The sequence below is a fragment of the Elephantulus edwardii genome, unplaced genomic scaffold (assembly GCF_000299155.1).
Source record: "Elephantulus edwardii isolate Elephantulus edwardi_28Jun2011 unplaced genomic scaffold, EleEdw1.0 scaffold00193, whole genome shotgun sequence".
Classification (NCBI taxonomy): domain Eukaryota; kingdom Metazoa; phylum Chordata; class Mammalia; order Macroscelidea; family Macroscelididae; genus Elephantulus; species Elephantulus edwardii.
Genome location: NW_006399943.1, coordinates 5,508,821 through 5,527,600, shown reverse-complemented (window position 1 = coordinate 5,527,600; position 18,780 = coordinate 5,508,821). Strand labels below are relative to the sequence as shown.

General features: G+C 52.4%; 2 protein-coding genes and 1 pseudogene across 2 annotated transcripts in view; 2 read left to right on the top strand and 1 right to left on the bottom strand.

The window, feature by feature from the left end:
• The window catches only part of PRPF6 (pre-mRNA processing factor 6), a 31,884-nt gene extending 25,541 nt beyond the window's left edge, over positions 1-6,343 (bottom strand). The window contains exons 1-6 of the mRNA XM_006896905.1: positions 6,232-6,343; positions 2,950-3,118; positions 1,803-1,921; positions 1,275-1,353; positions 694-870; positions 347-502 (exon numbers count right to left, since the gene is read on the bottom strand). Of these exons, the coding sequence (XP_006896967.1) occupies positions 347-502; positions 694-870; positions 1,275-1,353; positions 1,803-1,921; positions 2,950-3,118; positions 6,232-6,302 (771 nt within the window). The 5' untranslated portion in view covers positions 6,303-6,343. The remainder of the gene's footprint in view (positions 1-346; positions 503-693; positions 871-1,274; positions 1,354-1,802; positions 1,922-2,949; positions 3,119-6,231) is intronic.
• On the top strand, positions 3,454-3,860 carry LOC102854205 (annotated as a pseudogene).
• A 1,267-nt stretch (positions 6,344-7,610) lies between the features above and the next one.
• SAMD10 (sterile alpha motif domain containing 10) overlaps positions 7,611-18,780 on the top strand; it is an 11,549-nt gene continuing 379 nt past the window's right edge. The window contains exons 1-5 of the mRNA XM_006896956.1: positions 7,611-7,701; positions 10,129-10,310; positions 10,379-10,550; positions 11,673-11,813; positions 18,457-18,659. Of these exons, the coding sequence (XP_006897018.1) occupies positions 7,611-7,701; positions 10,129-10,310; positions 10,379-10,550; positions 11,673-11,813; positions 18,457-18,659 (789 nt within the window). The remainder of the gene's footprint in view (positions 7,702-10,128; positions 10,311-10,378; positions 10,551-11,672; positions 11,814-18,456; positions 18,660-18,780) is intronic.

Below are 18,780 nucleotides of genomic sequence, written 5' to 3'. Positions count from 1 at the left end.
CTTTGTACCTTGGTTGTGTCTATTTCTTTTAGTGATGAACTTCATCACTTCATGGTTATCATTGTTGGGTATCACTGAGTTGACTAGGACTGTGAACAAGGATCTGAATCCTGCCCTTCCCCATCACTATATGTGAGCCACTGTTAGTCATTTCATTAGCAACTCTTCAAAATACTTTGTAGCAGTTAGGAAATCCAAAGAAGAACAGCATGGGATAGATCTATTGACAGAGTGCTGAGAAGTAATTTGTCAGGTGAACATAATGGTTCTCTCTGGCAGCAGGATTAAGGAGGATTCTCATTTACAACTTCATCAGATTCTGTTCACAGTTGGTCAGAAGACCCACCTGGCTCAGCCTCATGTCCATCAGCGTGTTCCTTGCCTGGCCAATCTTCCTCATGTCCAGCTCACCTGTACCTGGAGTCATCAACCCTGGTGTCATCCCTCCAGGGTACGGGGTGTTCAATCCACCAGGGTAGGGTGTATTAAGACCACCAAATTGCTGGGGAGACATGAGTAAAAGGCTGAGTGCATTGCCTGTGGACAAGCCCACTCGCCCCGAGACCACAGCACGAGCTGATTGTGTGTGTAGATAGATTAGATTCCCACTGCATAGCCGCTGAGCGCAGATGCTCAGACTCAAGCCCAGCATGCCACCCCCTGGAGTCCACGTCCCTTCTGGCAGAGGCTTACAGTCTGCCGGGGGTCCACCGATGTGTGATTCTCGCCAGTCTGCAGATGCTTGGCAAAGAAGCTGTCAGGCACAGGGGTCAGCTTTTCATAGCGTGGGTTCCGCTGACGCTTGTTCCGGGCGTCCCCCACCTCTGGGATGCTCAGCCACTCTTCTTCTGTGACTTCAGCCAGTTTCCGCTAAGGACAGTGCCCAGAAAGGACATTATCTCTCTGGTAAATTGCCCTGTGTACAGGAAGGACTAGCCTCTCCCTCCCCAGGCCCAAAATCATCAAGCCTTGGAAAGGAGTTTGTTACAGAAATAGCTTTCTACATCACTGAAAAAAAAAACCAGTCAGCTCCCTAGGTCAGCTCTACTTTATGGAATAGTCATTCTTTCAAAGTAGACAGGACTTGGCTTAAGAAGCCATAAGTACAAGTAGAATGAAAACAACAGAGAAAAGGGGTAGCTTGGCCCACCTTCTCTCACGTTACTCTATGACTTAAATAAAGAGCAAGGTGTGTCAAGCTGGGTCACTTCTGGACTAAATCTGCTTTCTCGGCAGGCTGGTGATCTGCCTTGGAGAGTCTTCTACCTGCTCACCTTCAGATCTGAGAACTGTTGCTGGATTTTGGGGCGTTCCATTCGGTATTTCTCGATCTCCTCCTTCTCCCTTTGCTCCCTGGGAAACAAGGTGCGTATGCATTGGGAGAAGAATGCAAAGCCTCTGTTGGGAGCAGCCCCATGTTCTGTGGAACCCTGAGGACCCCTGGGAGAGGGCTCCTCCAGCGGAGCCTTAACACCACACACTCATCTGCTCTGAGACTTGACACCATGTGCCTCTTATCTCCAGATTACATCCTAAACATCACTCCACAGCACTGTGCCCATTCCAAAGATAATGACAACCTATCCAGAATTCTAACTATCCTGGAAAGCCAGGCTCAGAATTCTGAAGGTGTCCACTCCAGTCCTGGGCCCAGCAGCTGGCCATTCACCCAGAGCTGCAGACTAAGACCCAGGTGAATGAACAGCTCCACACACACCTCCTCTACTCTGAAATTAAGGACAAAGGCAATACCCGCTAAGAAGATAACTAGACACAGCTGTGCACGCAGTAACTTATTTTACCTTCTCTCCTTTCTTCTTTCATCCATCCTCTTATCCAGAGCCGCATAAATGGCATCTGCTTCCTCATCATCTTTTTCATAGGGTCCACTTGAGAAGAGGCTCCCGGCATAGCCGTTAAACTAAGAACAAAGTGGTATTCTCCATCAGTTTTTGCTTCAGTACAAATTCACCAGCAGAAACAGCATCTCCACCCAGAAAAGCTGGCCTAACAAGCTTTCTCAGGTAAATTCAAATTTAACAAAAGAGCCAATCAATACGTTACAAAATAGCCAGAAGACTCGGTCACATGCCAAAGCTCAGATGCCCTCTGAAAAAGACTAAGTGTGGCTCGACAAAAAAAAAAAAAAAAAAGACATTCTTCCAAACCATGTAGAAAGATGGCTCTAAAGATGACGGGAAGGACACCTGCTCCTCACTCGCCGACTCTCTCACCATGGGGCATTCAAAATTACCACCCCATTATCCTGGGCATTAATGTGACATGCCAGGTGGTACTCAATGCTGAGGAGTGAAGTGAAATGGTCAGGGCTACTTGTGATCAGTGGTTTGGCAGTTACACAATGATGCAGTTGTCCTCCACTCTGGCATAACAATGACTTCCACAAGTGACATAATTTGGAAATTTAAGCATGTCAATAACTGAGGAGGGGTGAATTGTGTCCACACAAACTCAGTAGTTTCGGGAACTGCAGTGAGGTATATAATATCTTAATAACCAATATCAGGAGAAAAAGACATGCAAGAATCCTATGTGGCTTTGGTTTGGGGTTTTTCCTCCCCTAAGTTTCCTGAAAATTTAAAGTTATTTCAAGATTAATCGTTAAAAAGCCACTTCCTTAAAAAACAAAAAACCCACTTTCTTCTCACTGAAGCACTGGAACTGTTCCAACAACACAATGGAAGAAAAACTTAAGTCACTAAAGGATGGCACTAAGCCAGCTACGAGGTGAGCGCAGATGCAAATCATCAAGTGCCACCCCTGATGCCACTCGAGTTCCGGTCCCTACCAACACCTGTGACTCCTACAAAGGTGGCTCTTCTGCAGAGAAGCACCCAGGCCCCACATCACAGACACCACAGCATCTGGTCAAGAAGCCAGGCAGCCATCTTGGCTGAGCAGCAAGCCCGTGAGGGCGCCAAGGATCACCTCGTCGTAGTTGGTGTCATTCAGGTCCTCATCATCATCGTCCGCAGCCTGGTTTTTCTTCATCTGGTCCCCGACGGTCCGCTTGCCTGGAGGAGCATGGCGGTCATCCACAGGGTCGTTTGCATCTCGAGCTGGCCCAATATCTGACCGAGTGGTGAAGCCAGTGGCACTGCAGGAGACCAAGAGACACATGTAGATGCGATCTACCACATCATGGTGTCCTTGTTCCTGTGTTCTGCCATCACTTGATAAATCCGTTTTGTAACAGCAGAGAAACCTCCAAAATACCCTGTGGTAGTGAGTTAAGCAACACTGGTGTGGTCCAACCTACCTCATGAGCTCTGAAGGACACTTCCTCCCAAGCTCCAGTCTCACATTTCCACCAGCTGCCACTTATTTCCATCTTCGCTCCAACCAGTCCCTCAAACTTGGTTTCTTGGCCCACCCTCTCCCCTTGCCGCCTTCTCCCCTGCCACCCTGTTGTGTGGCAACCGAGCTATAGCCATGACTGCGCATGGCACTGCTTGCTGCTTCTTGACCAGTGTCCTCCACAATGGCCTGGGTCGCTACATGCAGCAGCTTCAGCATCTCAGCTTTAGCCTTAGCCACGACGCGCCCTCATCCCGCGGTGCCAGGGAGTTGATAGAACGGGAGGTGACCGACTTCACCCGCCGGAACCCAGGGGTCGTCATATACATGAAGGCAAAGCCGTGCAACATTCCTAGAGTGGTGGCGGAATACCTTAACGGGGTTGTGCATGAGGAGAGATCGTGACGTTGGTGTAGAAGCTGGCGGACCAGCTGGGCCGCGATGTGATCCGCATCCACAAGCCCTTCCACACGGGCACCCCTTCACTAACAAAGTGGCAGTGTCTGGCAGGCTGCACCTTCGCCCAGGCGCAAGCACCCTGATGAGTGGAGGCCCCATGCATTCCAGCGGCAGGCCCTGTACTCTTCCACCTGCTATAGAGTTGTTCCTTCCTCTTGTTTCAGAGGAGTCCATGGACAGACAGATGAAACTCTTTGGGAAGGGTCAGTTCTGGGGCGGTTCTAACTCAGTAGTAGCTTACAGCATTGGGAAGCTGATGCTAAAGCTTTTGCCTGGAATACAAAGTTGTCCAATTCTTTTCAGTGCCCACTGCTCGGGACAGGGACTTTGTGAGCATCCTCATCCAACAGGCATCTCTGAAAATGTTAATATTTCAAGAGTTTTACAGGGCTCTCCAGAGGGCACTCTGATGGCCAAGTGGGTAACCTCCTCCCATATGATGGAGGGTCAGCTGTGGGGTGGGTTCCGACTCCACTGCACAACAATTACACAGGGCTCTCATTTTCCTAGAATCTAAATTGGTAATGTTATGTGCTGTCCAGTCAGAACTGACCCATGGCTGATCCTCCAGGGGGTTTGCAGAGGCAGTAAATTGCAGGAAAGAAAATGGCCCATCTTATTCCTAAAGAGCACCTGGTGGATTCGAACCAGTGCCAGAACTCCCTGAATTGATAAGAGTAATCTCAAAACCCACTGAAGGCCCAAGCCTGACACCTTCTAAAGAATTAGGATGTCCCCTTGCTATCTATAATCCCTGTGCCAGAGTTACCACCTTATTCTCGATTATGAGCCTGGCATTGAGCCAGGTACTTCATGTGTAAATGTGTGTATACTACTTTGAAAACTAAGGTAAATAAACTTACGGTCACAACACAACAACTACAACAAAAAAACCCTGGCTTCTTCCAACCCTGGGGGCTGCTCCCTGCTTGGCTGACAGCAGCGCACAGCAGCTTCTCTGCATTTTTCGATCTCTTCCATCCTTCTGACTGAACATCGGAAAACTTTCCTCCCCACACCTCACAGACCTTCTCATGCTTGGGCATCATATGGCCTGCAGCGTTCCTCTGCTCTCCTATTTCAATCCCGAGTTGGAATGCTGACACATCACTCTCTCTCTCGGGTACAGAACAAGTCCTGGTCTGTTGAGCAAGGCCACCTGCCCCTGCACCTTCCCTCTATGTACTGCACATCTACTTCTAGGGTTCTCTTCCATTCTGCTGCCTCCCAAACCTGTCCTCTGTTTATAAGGCACAGGCAGAGAGGCCGTCTCCACCCCTGACATGGTTCTGTTTCTCTACACCTGACCTTCTTCCGAAGCCTGAAATGAAGACTACCATGCCTCAGAAGGCTTCCAGACCTCATGAACCCTGGATCTGTCTCTCTGTCCCAATTCATGAGGCTGTTCACCCCCTGCCAACTCTGATTCCGTGCCCACAATGAGAAAAACACAACAGTTCTCCACATCAAGGGAATAACCAACTAGGATGACTGCTCAGTTAGTAACAGTGAGGTCAGTACAGGCTGCAAGCATGGAGAAGGGCTCCCAGAGCCCAGCCTGGACAAGCTGCTGATGAGGGGAAAAAATCAGGAGGGGGGAGGAAATGGAGCATTGGGAAAGCCTGCTGTCAGAGACGTCAGTCTGGAGAAGAGTATTGAATATACCACGGACTGCTAAGAAAACAAACAGGTTTGTCCTGGAGAGGGTGAAGCCAGGCTGTTCCTTGGAGGCAAGGATTCTGAAGCTCTATGGACGTGTTGCAAGGTGGGAATCAGTCCTTGGAGAAGGACGTCATGCTTGGGAGGGTAGAGGGACAGCACAGAGGAAGACCTTCGATGAGATGGATTGATTCCGTCACTGGGGTAATGGGGATAGGTGTGTCGGAGACAATAAGATTGGCACAGGATAGAGCAGGGTTTAGAGCTGTTGTACAAAGGCCCGCTATGAGTCTCAGGCGTCTCGATGGCACATAACAACAAAAACAGAGGCGGCCACACAGTGGAGCCTAACAGCCCAGCTGGACCACGAGGCGAGGCAGAACCAGCAAGAGAAGCGGCCTGACCAACCTCGGGGCCCAGTCCGTCTGGGGACCCGCTGCTCATTAGCAGTCCACCTGTGGTCACAGCTTGTCACACCTCGTTAGCTGTCACTCACTCCAGAGACCCAAAAAAGGACTCGAATACTACTCGCTCGCCAGCCTCCTACAGAGTCTACATTAAACCGTTCAGAGTCTTCCAAACTCCTTTTATCATCATTTGTCTCTCTCGTCGCCAGCAGCGAGCTGCCCTAGGCTCTGCTGCCTCCACTATGTGAGGCCAGTGCTCCTCCAGGGTCCGCCGGACAAGCCGAGGCTCGAGAAGGAAGAGCCCTTTGCCCTGGATGGTCGGTACAAGACCCTCCCCCGCCATGCCTGTCCCGGCCCTCCTTCCCAATGGCGCGTCCCGAGGTCTCACCCGCGGCCCAGCCCCGGCACGTAACCGAGAGGCGCGGGCATGCCCAGAAACGGCTTCTTCTTCTTGTTCATGGCGGCAGTGAGGCCACAGGCCCGGAGAGGAAGAACCGAAGCCGCGGTCGCAGCGATACAGCCAAACCTCCCGGGTCCCGGGCGCCGGCGAAAGACGCGTGCTCACGTCACGCATGCCCCGGAAGCAGAGCCCTTTATGCGGCAGAAGTCCCGCCCACCACTTGTCCCTGCCGGAAGTCCCAAAACTCAGCTGGAACAGCTTCCGGCTGCCACTGGAGGGCGGTGTGGCGAGGCGGGCACTCTCTGGCCGCTCCGAATTGTTAAGGGGCACCACCATCGTGAACATTGCTGCGGGCCTCCCAAACCAAACCGATAGCCTTTCCACTTCCTGAGTGCTCCGGAGAAACCTGAGTGTGGCCCCAGCCCCGCTGACCCCGCCGCACCCTGGCAGGTCGAGAAGGGCTGCGCGGGCTGTGTTGTGATGGAGCACTGTGTGCACACTGCTGCCTTACGTCCAAATCACCAGAATCCTCAGTCCCACTGCAGCCTGTGCCTGGTCATCAGGTCACGACTTCCCACCCCGTGGACACATCCGCCAGTCCCTGAAGGTTCTGTCGAGGGCTCTGCGTGAAGGCGGAAGCTCCCGACCCCGAAGTCGTGCAGGGGAGTCTGATTCACACGAACGAAAAGGGCCACGTATGGGTCGTGATGGCTCCTGGATGGTCATCAGCGTGGCTCGGCCCCCGAGGCACTCGTGTGTGTCCTGACGTGGGGGGGCTGTGCTTACGAGAGCACATTTCCCAGTGCCCAGCCCGGCCGCACTTCTCACTTAGGGCCCCCACCCAGACCTGTGCCCTGGTGACAGCCGAGCCGGGGCCTCCGCGCTCCGAGAGCAGCCCGAGCCGGCGTCTCCAGCGCGGCAGGTGCAGAGCGCCGGCGGACAGGCCGCGAGCCAGGCGAGGGGGCGTGGCCGCTCGCCTCTCGGGAGAAGCCTTCCGTACACATCGGGGTGGTAGGTCCTCACGCCCCCCATCCGAAGGCCCCTGCAGACGCCCGTCCCTGACAGGTGCACGGGGCACTCGCCGCTGGAGTAGTGGCCAGGTGCGCTGGGCCGGCCCAATCCCCGGCGGAGCCCTCGGCACACGCAGAGCCGCGCGCGCGCCGCCACACCTCGCAGTTCCCGGAGCGCGCTCAGCGCAGAGGGCTTGGCGGGCAGGTGCCTCGCCGCGCAGACTCGCGGGCCGCGGGGACCGTCGCAGCCGCGGGGACCGGCGCAGGGGCGGGGCGGCGGCGCACGTTCCCGCGGCCGCGGGGCCGCCCTGCGCCGGGCGAGGGGCGTGTGCACGGGGCCGGGGACTGCGGGGACTCATGTTCACGGAGCTGCGGTCCAAGCTGAGTCCCCCGCGAGCCCGCGCCGGGGCCATGCGCCCCGGCTTCGGGGAGCACCGGGATGTGGACGGTGAGCAGGGCCGCGGCTGGCCGGGCGGGAACTGAAGGTAGAAGGCAACTGCGATCGGGCGGGGATCGCGGCCGGGCCGTAGGGGGTCTCCTGTCCTTTGTCCTGTGTAGTGACCTGAGATGTGGAGGGTTAGGGGTCTTCTTTCTCAACGAGGGCATCCCGAAGCTCCTGTCTTCGGCTGGCGCCGCCCTGGGGTCACCTTTTTTTTTTTTTTGCGCGCAGGAAACTCTTCCGAGACAACAAGCCCCAAAGCAGGCTGAGGCCACCACCTGGCTCGGCCCCCTGCCCTATTTCTTCGTAAATTCCGACATCGACTGGAAGGGACAGACCCACTGACAGGCAGACCAACTGACTGACGATAGCCCCCTCTCTATCCCTAACACAAGCAGAAAATGGGCAGGGCCGGGGCAGGTGCGTTATAGGGTGGAGCAGGGGTGGGCAGGGTCTGGGGAACCAGATCCCAATGTTTCTCCTGGAGGGGTGAGAGGAAAGTAGGGGGGAGGTGGAGGATAAAGGAAGTGGGGAGGGATACGACTTTCCCACTGGGGTGGTGGTTACACTGAGCGCCCATAGACCCCACTTTCTTTTTTGAGGGGGAAGTGATTATAAACGAATGACTATAATCCAGATTAATAACTGAATGCATTAAAGACAGCTCCCAAAATGTGCATGCAGGTACCCCAGTCTGGAGCCTCCAGAATCGATGTTCTCAGTCCTGCCAATACTGGCTTCTCTCCCCCCACCCTTCTCCAATTGTCCAACAAAGTTTTCAGTTTTGCCAGTATTGGCTTTCCACTCTCCAACCCCCTCAGGGCTCATCACAGCAGGTCTCCATTTCAACCATGGCTCCTTTGCTGCTGATGTCAGGAGGTCTCTTTCCTCTGGGCAGATAAAGATCTGGACCCCAACTTTAGTCAACTGCATCCTCCAGTCTTTGAAAATTGCAAGAAGCTTAAAGGAGAAGAGAGGGTAGCCAAGGGGCATGGTTGTTTATTTATTATCAGACCACCTAGGTGAGGCCTGCGGGGTGGGGGCACTGTGTCTGTAGGAGGGTCTCATTCATGCCTGGCCCCTTACTGCTGCACTGCAGAGTCAGGGCTGGATGCTGAACAGGGACAAGCCTTTGTCCCTCCCTCTCTAACTCTCCCTCTGTGGAACCTCATCCCTCCTCATCCTGCACCCCCTGTATACTGCCTCCTGCTGGGAACAGGGACCTCTGTGGGAGAGTCCCATGGAGGTGTCTGTCCTTCCTAAGTTCATGCCAGTAATGGTACCAGAAGTAATTGGGCAACTAGGAAAGTGTCACTCAGTTGGTGTGGAAGAGCCTTCTGGGCATCACTGCCCCTGAGCGGGGGCTGTTATGTACCTGAGCATCTGTGTAAGCTGGAAAAGGCCTGGTGCTGTCTGGTCGAGGGCCCTGGGAGTGGGGAATATGCAAACCAGCCCAGCAGGAAATCCTGGGACATGTTTGGGGCCTGCCCAGATTCAGACTCCTGTGTGTGAGTCACACTTGGCCAACTACAGTGGGGCCTTGCTGAGAGAGCTTTCCAGACAACTAGGACCAGCCTCCCTTTCAGGCTCACTTGTATATGCAGGCTCATATGCACACACAGCCTCAAGTCTGTGCCTAACCCTACCAGTGTACATCCAACTCTGCCTGTACGCCCAGCCCCCACAGTGTACGTCCAGCTCTGTAAGTATGCCCAGCCCCCGCCCCAGTATATACCCAGCTCTGCACGTATGCCCAGCCCCTCGTGTACACCCAGCTCTGAAGGTACACCCAGCCTCCTCAGTGTACACCCAGCTCCCCAATAAGTGTCCAGCCCCCTCAGTGTATACCCATTGTCCCCAGTATATGTCCAACCCCTCCAGTATACACCGTCTCCCAGTGTACATTCACCTCTCCATGTATGCCCAGCCTTTCCGGTATATTCCCAACCTTCCAGTGCACACCCACCTCTGTGTATGCCCAACCCCCCCAGTATACATCAGCACCCCAGTGTACACCCAGTCCCCAGTATTTGTCTAGCCCTTCTGTGTATGTCCAGCTATCCTAGTGTACACCCAGTCCCCCCAGTGTATGCCCAGCCTCTTCGAACCCACACATAGCCCCGTGTTACCCTGAGCCGCATACCTAGTGGGGATTGTGAGGTCGTGGTGACTACCCAGGATGAACCTAGTCTGGAGGGAAGCCTACTACCCCAGCAGCAAGGTCTGAACTACTGCCGGCCCCCAGTGAGGCCCAGGGAAGATGCCACCAGCTTCTTGTCTTTGGCCTGCTGGGGACCCTTGAGCTTCTAGCCATCATCCTTTAGCCTAAGGGATTTGGAAACCCATGCCTGAAAGAGTAAAGGGCTGGGCCAGGAGCTGGCTCTTGGGGGTAAAGCAGAAACCTTGTCCCTGACTGCTTGCTGACCCCATCTCCAGCCACGGCCCATTTCAGCTTCTGCCAGACTCCTCTGGAGCACACTGTGTCAGCTGAGAGCATCCCTTGCCATCTACCCCGGACACCAGGCTCCAGTTTCACGTGGCATGACTCCCGCAGCCAGAGGGCAGCCAGTGGGAGGCCGGTCAAGCTCTTGCAGCAACCAGGCTCAGAGCCCCCTCAGGTATGCCTGCCTGTCCTCTAGCCCCAGCCTCCCTGTCCCACCCTCTCAACATTGCCTGCCCCCCACAGGGCCGGCTGTACTCGGACCACTGTGGCCTGTACCACACGAGCCCCTCTCTGGGTGGCCTGACACGGCCCGTGGTCCTGTGGAGCCAGCAGGATGTCTGCAAGTGGCTCAAGAAGCACTGTCCCCACAACTACCTCGTCTATGTGGAGGCCTTCTCACAGCACGCCATCACCGGTAATCAGTGGGGAGGGTGCTCAGCCAAGGGCCATCAGGGAGGGTCATCAGAGGACTTAGCACCATGCACCAAGTCAGTGGGAAAAGGGTCAGCAGTTCTAGGTGTCATTTAGGAGGCTGCGAAGAGAATGTCAGGGATGGAAAGGCTCAGCAGGGGACTCGGGAGAGCAGCAGGGATGGTCAGTGGGGGAAGGCTCAGTGGGGAGAGGTCAGTAGAGATACTCCCAGGGAGCCCAGGACAGCCTCCTCCACACTCAGCCGAGCTGGCTCCCCTCAGCGTGATACCCCCCGATGGCCTCCCCCGAGCCTGTGTCTGCAGCCCCTCTCTGCTTGCTCGGTCTCTGTTTCTGTCTCTATGTGGCCACTTTGTCCTGTATCCATTTCTCTTTGCATCCTTATCCCTCCCTCGGTCCTCATATCTCACTCTGTCCCTCTGAGTTTCTGCTTTATGTTCTCTGGTGGCCTAGTAGTAAGGAGTTGCACTGCCAACCCAAAGACAAGAAGTTACAATCCATTAGCTGTTCCATGGAAGAATGATGGACAAACTCCTGTGTAATTTACAGACTCTGGAAACCTGATAGAGGGTCTGTTAAGAGTCAGTTCCAGCCCCATGGCACATAACAACATAGATATGTATAAATGCACACGTATATGACACTCCTACCATATAGTCAGATGCACTCACAGCTGATCCCTCAGCAGTCTGGGAAGGATGAGGTGAGAGAAGGAGCAGTTAGCAGTGACTCACCGAGGACTGGGGCAGCGCAACTCCCTATATCTATTTCCATATAGAAATATAGATTTTTACAAAAAAGAAGTGTCTACTGTCATGTACCGTCAAGTCAGAACTGACTCAGAGCTGACCCTTTAGTGGGTTTTCAGAGACAGTAAATGACACGGGAGTTGAATGTCTTTTTCCCATGGAGTAGCTGGTGGTGTCAAACTGTACCTTTGGATTGGCAGTGCCACACCTTACCACTAAGCCACCAGAGCTCCCTGGTGTGTGTATGTATGTGTGAACGAACACACACACACAATCTCCATCCATCCCTCACTCATTTTTGCTTTCACCTCTCCAACTCTCTGTCATGTATCTCTCTCTTTTCTGTTCTGGGAACCCAGGCCGGGCTTTGCTGAGATTGAATGCAGAGAAGCTGCAGAGGATGGGGCTGGCCCAGGAGGCACAGAGACAGGAGGTTCTGCAGCAGGTGCTTCGTCTGCAGGTGCGAGAGGAAGGGCGGAGCCTGCAGCTGCTCAGTCAAGGTTGGTGTAGGGGCCAGCAGAACTACAGTGGGGGGAAGGGTGTGAGGTGGGGGGGCATAACCACAGCAAGGAGAGGGGAAGGTGTGAAGTGGGGGGATGATCCAGGCTCTAGGGGCCCACCAGGTAATAGTAGGGCCCTTTTGTGTCCCCCCATTTCTTATTCACTCCTTCCCACCCCACAAGCCTCCTTTAGAAGTGTGTCCTAGCTGCTGCCAAGGCTGGACCCCAGACCCCAGCACTGTGACTGGACCCCCATGAGGATGAGGCAGACCTTGCTACACTCTGGACCCTGAGGAGGCCTCCATGTTCAGGCTGGACCAGGATCACCACCCCAGGCACCTGAGCCAGGCACTCAGAACCATAGGTCCTTGTGCAGACCTCCACAGTGCCCAGGCCCAGGTGCTGGGAGTACTGGGAGCCACAATAGGCTCTTCAGGAAGCTCTCTATTTATGCTCTTCACCCTGTGATGACTCTCCCCCTGCCTGTAAAGCCCCATCCTGGAGGGTCCCCAACCTCCCCCAGAGATGAGGTCTGTCTGTTTGCCCCCTACCAGCCCTGGGCCCTCAATGAAGACTGTCACTGCCCCTTTTGTCCAGTCCCATCCACACCCAGCTGGGCTGGCTCCCAGCCAGCTGCCCTTCAGTCCTAGGGGAAGCCCCCCCACCCCACTCAATAGGCAGAACATGAGGCCCTAGCTCTAGGGAGTGCCTAGACCTCTACCAAACTGCCCCCAGAGCCATGGGCCACCCTGCTCCACACACAGCTACCAGGGTCTCACCTTCTGGCCTTGGCTGCCAAGCATCTCCACTCCCCATCTACCTAAGTGTGGGCACTCTCCAACTCTTCCCAGGAAGCCTGGGTTCCTACAGAAGTCCACACCATCCTGGGAACTAGCCAGAATCTGGCAGTTTGGGGCAGGTGTTGCCTGACAGGGGGAGAGCCAGGGGACCCCTGCTCCCCTGCCTTCTCCCATGCCCTTTGGGGACTCTGAAAATCTCAGGGACAATGAGACCAATGTGGCCAAGCCTTTAGCCTCCTCCTGTGTGCCCTGAGCTGGCCTTGGGATGTGAGGCTGGGCATCCAGGCCCTGGCTGTCCCTACCCCACCATGTCTCTTCCATGTGAGCCCCATTCTCTGTCCTGGGACCCTATTCGCTCCATCCCCCTCCTATCTCCATCGCCCTCCTGTCTGTGTTTCCCTCCATCCCTGCCTCCTCCCTTTTCTGTCCTGCACTCCCCAATCTGACCCAGGGCCCTTCTGCTTCCCTCTCCCTCGTCTCCCTGCCCCTCATGCCTCTGTCCTTGCCCCTTCTCCTTGCTCTGTCGTGTCTTCTAGATGCCTCTATCTCAGTTCCCTTGTTCTGTGCTCACTTTTTTTATATTCTGACGAGAACAGAAATAAACTCGTTCTCATTAGCTGCATGTGTGGCATCTGGAGGGGGCTGATTGCCTCTAGCTGTGTCCCCTAGAGAGCAGCAATACTGTGTTGGCCTGAGGTGGACCCAACGATGGATCTGTGAAAGTCTGAGGACCAGTAATCTGGACCTGAGCAAACATTCCCTGGTGCTGCCACAAATAACCACAAAACTGGTCCCTGAAATATGACAGTTTATTCCCTCCAACTCCTGAGGCAACTTGGGGTCCCCCAGGCTCTTCTCGCTCCTAAAGCCTTGGGTGTATCCCCCACCCACCACCTCTCATGCTTCTCCTGTGTGACCTGTCCCCAGTCCTGACTCCCAAGGACACAGGCCTTGGATTGAAGGCCCATGGGATGAGTACCTTTTTCCAAAAACTCACTTACCCAGACACACAGCAAGCAAACTCCACACAAATGGTGCTGAGCAGGATTGGACACCCCAGTTTGGACACAGCGTTCTTACAGAGAGCCCTTGATACTGGGAGCCAGGCCTACACAGCACCCCTACACACACACGCGCGCACACACATACCCCACCTACAAACACAGACATAGTCACCCAAACACCAAACAGAACTGTGCCAATACTCCACAAACAGAGAAGGTCACTCAAACTTGCCAATATTTACACACAGATAGCCAACACACCCCCACCACCAGCACCACACACATGTTCTGGCCTCTGGCCTCTGCCAGCTACCTGGATACTAGTAGATATCTGAACATGAACAATGCTGACACACACTGAGATAGGCACACATTGACCAGTGATGGGCACATGTACCCACCACAGACACTGATGTCAGAACATGCCACATGCACAGACATGAGAGTTGACACACACACTGGCCTTGTTCTTGAGCACAGGTCTGAACATGCTGGCCTATCTCTCCCCACCTCTACCCCAGGCTTCTAAGCACTGATCCTGTCCCCTCCCCACCTCTACCCCTCCAGTCTGCTTGGGCCTGAGGGCTGCATGGCTCACAAAGCATGTCCGCAGGACCCCTGTGGGAAGAGGGCATGCACCCCTCCCATCTTTTCTGCCTGCCCTCTGAAGTGCACATCTGCGACAGGTGGGCGGGGGTGGGGGCTGCGGGACTGCAGGGAAGCAAGTGCACCTCTTCCGTCAATCAGTAAACAAGGCCTACCGCTTCATGGAAGGCAAATGCCTATGGGATGCAAAAAGGACATTTTTAAACAATGAAACTAAATTATAAATGTCCAAGTAATAGATGTCACATTTTTATAAAAAGGCATATTTTCTTAATTAGGTATGCTTCAGTAATAGAAATAACATTAAGGAGATGGCTACAAAACCCAGAGACTTACTCTCACAGATCTTGTTGCTGCTGGAACAGCAAATCAAAACTTCGCCCTATTCGGCGCCATCCTCATGATGCTCCTTAGAAAGATGCAGTTACCCAAATGCTGCTTAGACTACCTAATCCACCAAAGTGGTTCTGAGAAAGGAGGATGCATGCGCTTCAAATCCACCAGACGCTCAGCTGGAGAAGGATAGCAATCTCCCCCTGAACCAGTTGGATCTGATTTGACAGTACACACACACACAAAATAATAAAAGAAAAAAGAGAGGAGGATGGTGCAATTTCTCCACCACACTAAAGGTCATTGCTGGGGTCACTGTTTGAATCCATCTCACTGAGATTCTTTCTCTCTCTTGCTCATCCTCCACTTTTCAAAGCATAACTTTTCCAAAGACTGGCACCTGCTCACAGCATGACCAAAGTATGTGAGACGAAGGGGGCCACAAGTCCAAATTCTAGATACCAGTTCTGGTGGAATGCTTTATCTCTGTCGGTTTGAGGGGAGGTCTTTGTGTCCTCTCAACATCTGTGTGTCTGGCATCTGTTGGAGATCTTCATGTGTCCTGACATCTGTCTTCGCCTTGTCTAGGAGGTTCTCCATGCAAAGCATTCTGCTGCAGCTCTTCTCTCTTGGTGGAACTAGCGTCTCTCCCCTGCTCACTTTTTTCTCCTTTTATCTCTTGTAAGACAAAACCTAATGCAATCCCCCTAGAGAAACCCATCTTGCTATGCTGTCACTCAAGAAAGAGTGGTACATCCCACCTTAAAATTGAAAAATGGTTGACAAAAGACCTGTTAGAAAATCAAAGGGAGCTCTGGTGGCCTAGTGGCAAGACGCTGCACTGCAATCCCAGAGGTAAGTGGTTCAAATCCACCAGATGCTCTGCTGGAGAAGGAGGGGGCAATCTCCTCCTGTACCAGTCAGATCTGATTTGACGGTACACGTAAAATAATAAAATTTTTTAAAAAAATCAAACTAGATTCAAAAGAGGACATAGAATGGGGGAAATCACTGTCGATATCAGATGGATCTTGCCTGAAAGCAGGCAAAACCAAGATGTTTGCCTATGGGATTTTTGGGGTTTTTTTTAGCTCCTAAAGTAAAATTCTTTTTATTATTTTTTATTTTTTTTAACGTGTGTACTGTCAAATCAGATCTGACTAATATAGGAGGAGATTGTCCCTCCTTTTTCAGCAGAGCATCTGGTGGATTCGAACCTCACATCTCTGGGATTGCAGTGCAGCTTCTTGCCACTAGACCACCAGAGCTCACCTAAAGTAAAAATTTGTAATAAACCAGTTTTGTCAGTAAAAGAGAACAATTATACAATTACTTGATTGATGATGTTGTTGTTATGTGTGATCGAGTTGTCGATGACCATAGCTACCCCAAGTACAACAGCCATAAACTCTGCTCTATCCACTCCTGCGCCGTCCCTCCACCCTCCGAAGCATGACATCCCTCTCCAAGGACTGATCCTGCCTTGCAACATGTCCAAAAGCATGTCAGATGAAGCTTCAGAATCCTTGCCTCCAAGGACCAGCCTGGCTTCACCCTCTCCAGGACAAACTTTTGTTCTCCTAGCAGTCCATGGTATGTATATTCAACACTCTCTTCCTGCACCACAGCTCACAGGCATCAACTCTCCTTCTATCATTTCTAGTCATTGTCCAGCTCTTTGATGCATAGCAAGTAATTGCTAAGACCATGGCCCATATTAGGTGCACCTTAGTCTCCAGATTGACATTGTTGCTTCAGTACTTTGGAGAGGTCTTGACAGCAAACTTTCCCAATGCAATTAATCTTTTAATTCCCTGGTTGCTGGTTACCTATGTTTTATGGACTGTGCAAAGACACTCAGCTGTGTGGATCATAAATTCTGAGTGTCGGAATTCTGCAGCACTTAATTATGGAGCTCTGGTAGCCTAGTGATAAGGAGTTATGTTGCCAACCCAAAGCCCAAGGTTCGAATCCACGAGCTGCTTCATGAGAGAAAGACAGGTAATCTCCACCCAAGTGATTTGCTGCCTCTTAAAAACCTGCTGGCATCTACGAGTTGGTTCTGACCCATGGTAAGTAACAACATCATAACATAACTGTGCTCATATGGAATCTGAAGACACAATCATGTAACAGAACAGGGGGAAAGGTCACAATTTAAAATCAAGAAATATGCATGTCAGTGATGGCACCTTTATCATACTTATTTGATCTGCATACTGAGCAAATAATCTGAGAAGCTGGACTATATGAGGAAGAACATGTACTCAAGATTAGAACAAGACTTAATTATTAACAACCTGTGATACGCAGATGACCCATGCTTGCCTACTGAAAGTGATAAGGACTTGAATACTGATAAAGATCAAAGTCTTCAGTACAGATTTCACTTCATCATAAAGAAAACAAAACTTCTCACAATTGGACCAATGAGCAATATCATGTTAAACAGAGAAAGGACTGAAGTTGTCAAGGAATTAATTTTACTTTGACCCACAATTAATGCCCATGGAAGCAACAGTCAAGAAATCAAACAAGGCATTATTACTGGCCAATCGGCTGTGCAATCTCTCTATGAGGCGTTAAAACGCAAAGATGGTACTTTGAGGATTAAAGTTTGCCTGGCCCAAGCCATGATATTTTCAATTAGCAGAAGCTGGACAATGAATAAAGAAGACCAAAGAACTGATGCCTTTGAATAATGGTGTTGGTGAACAATATTGACGATAACATGGGCTGCCAAAAGAATAAACAAACCTATCTTGAACGAAGTGTCTCTAGAATGCTCCTTTGAAGGAAGGACAGTGTGACTGTCTTACATAGGTTGGACATCCTATAAAGAGGAACCAGTTCCTATAGTAGGACTTCACATTTGGGAAAAAGACTTAATAATAAGATGGATTAACACTGACTACAACAATGGGCTCAAACAAAGCAGCGATTGTGGGAATGATGTGGACTGCTCTGTTGTACGTTGAATGGGAACTGATCCTGAAAAACCTATGAAAAACTTGACCCTAACATCCTTACCGGAAGTAATTTGTGGCTGCTGTGATGCTGAACACTGTGGCACTGATGTGTCAAATGTGATAGTGGTTACCCATGGTGGACAGTGTTTGGTGGAGCTTCCTGATTAAAACAAGGTTGGAAGTAGGAGTGTCATCCACTTCTGAAATAGCTTGCCTCCAGAAACCCTATGAACTTGGAGAAATGATCAAAGTTACACAAGTGTTCAGGTCTTTCATTTATAGGGTTGCTATGAGTCGCCTACAACTTGATGGTACTTAACAACAATATCCTTTCTTACAACTGATTGGCCTAATCACAGTGTGGGATGATTACATCATTACCTAAGTGCCAAACCACTGAGAGTCCTCCCCAGGTTGACAGACCTCCCCAGGTGGATGAATTTTTGGGTAATACAATTAATTCATCACACAAAATTTTGCTTTTTTAAACATCAATCGTATTGTTGTCATATGACAACCTAAAGTCTCCTATCTGCCCTACCTCCTGGTTATAGGTCCTCTTTCCAGGTGGGTTCAATGAGCAGGTGCTCCAAGGGGAGCTACCCGGGTCGGAGGTTTATCTCCTGTCCCTAACACACAGCACTAGTCTGAGGCAAAGGGTGTAAAGGACTGACAGATTGTTTAGTAGTGACCCCCAGTAAAGCTAAGCCATTTCTGATGGTGGCCAAGGCGGTCGGAGCCAAGGCCAGCGCCCAGGGCTGGGTCATTTCCCCAGCGCCTCTGCCAAGGCCCCTAAAAGGGTCAAGTGAGGGTCCTGAGCACGACGGCCTCGACTCTCCACCATCCCCAAGTCCTCCAGGCAGAAGCCATCCGATCTCAAGGTGAAGGCATCCGGCTTGAGGCTGTGCCCAATACCCTTATCGTGCCTCAGTTTACCTCACGGTCCGCAAAACACCTCCGGCCCTATGGACACATGACTTGTTGACCACTACGCGCCAGAGCCCTGGTCTCGAAGATCAGACTGGCCCTAGAGCCGGGCAGAACCTAGAGCAGCCGGCGGCCCCCCGCCCCCGGGCCCCGGCCCCCGGGCCCGCCCCCTCCCCGCTGCGGAGCAGTGGCAGGAATACCGCGAGAGTTCGCCCCCTCCCTCCCCCACAGTAAAACTGTCAAAGGTGGGAGGGGCGGGAGCGCGCATGTGCGCAGCGCGGCGCGCAGCCTGCGCCGCCCGGACCCGGCCCTGCGCCCGCGTTCCGCG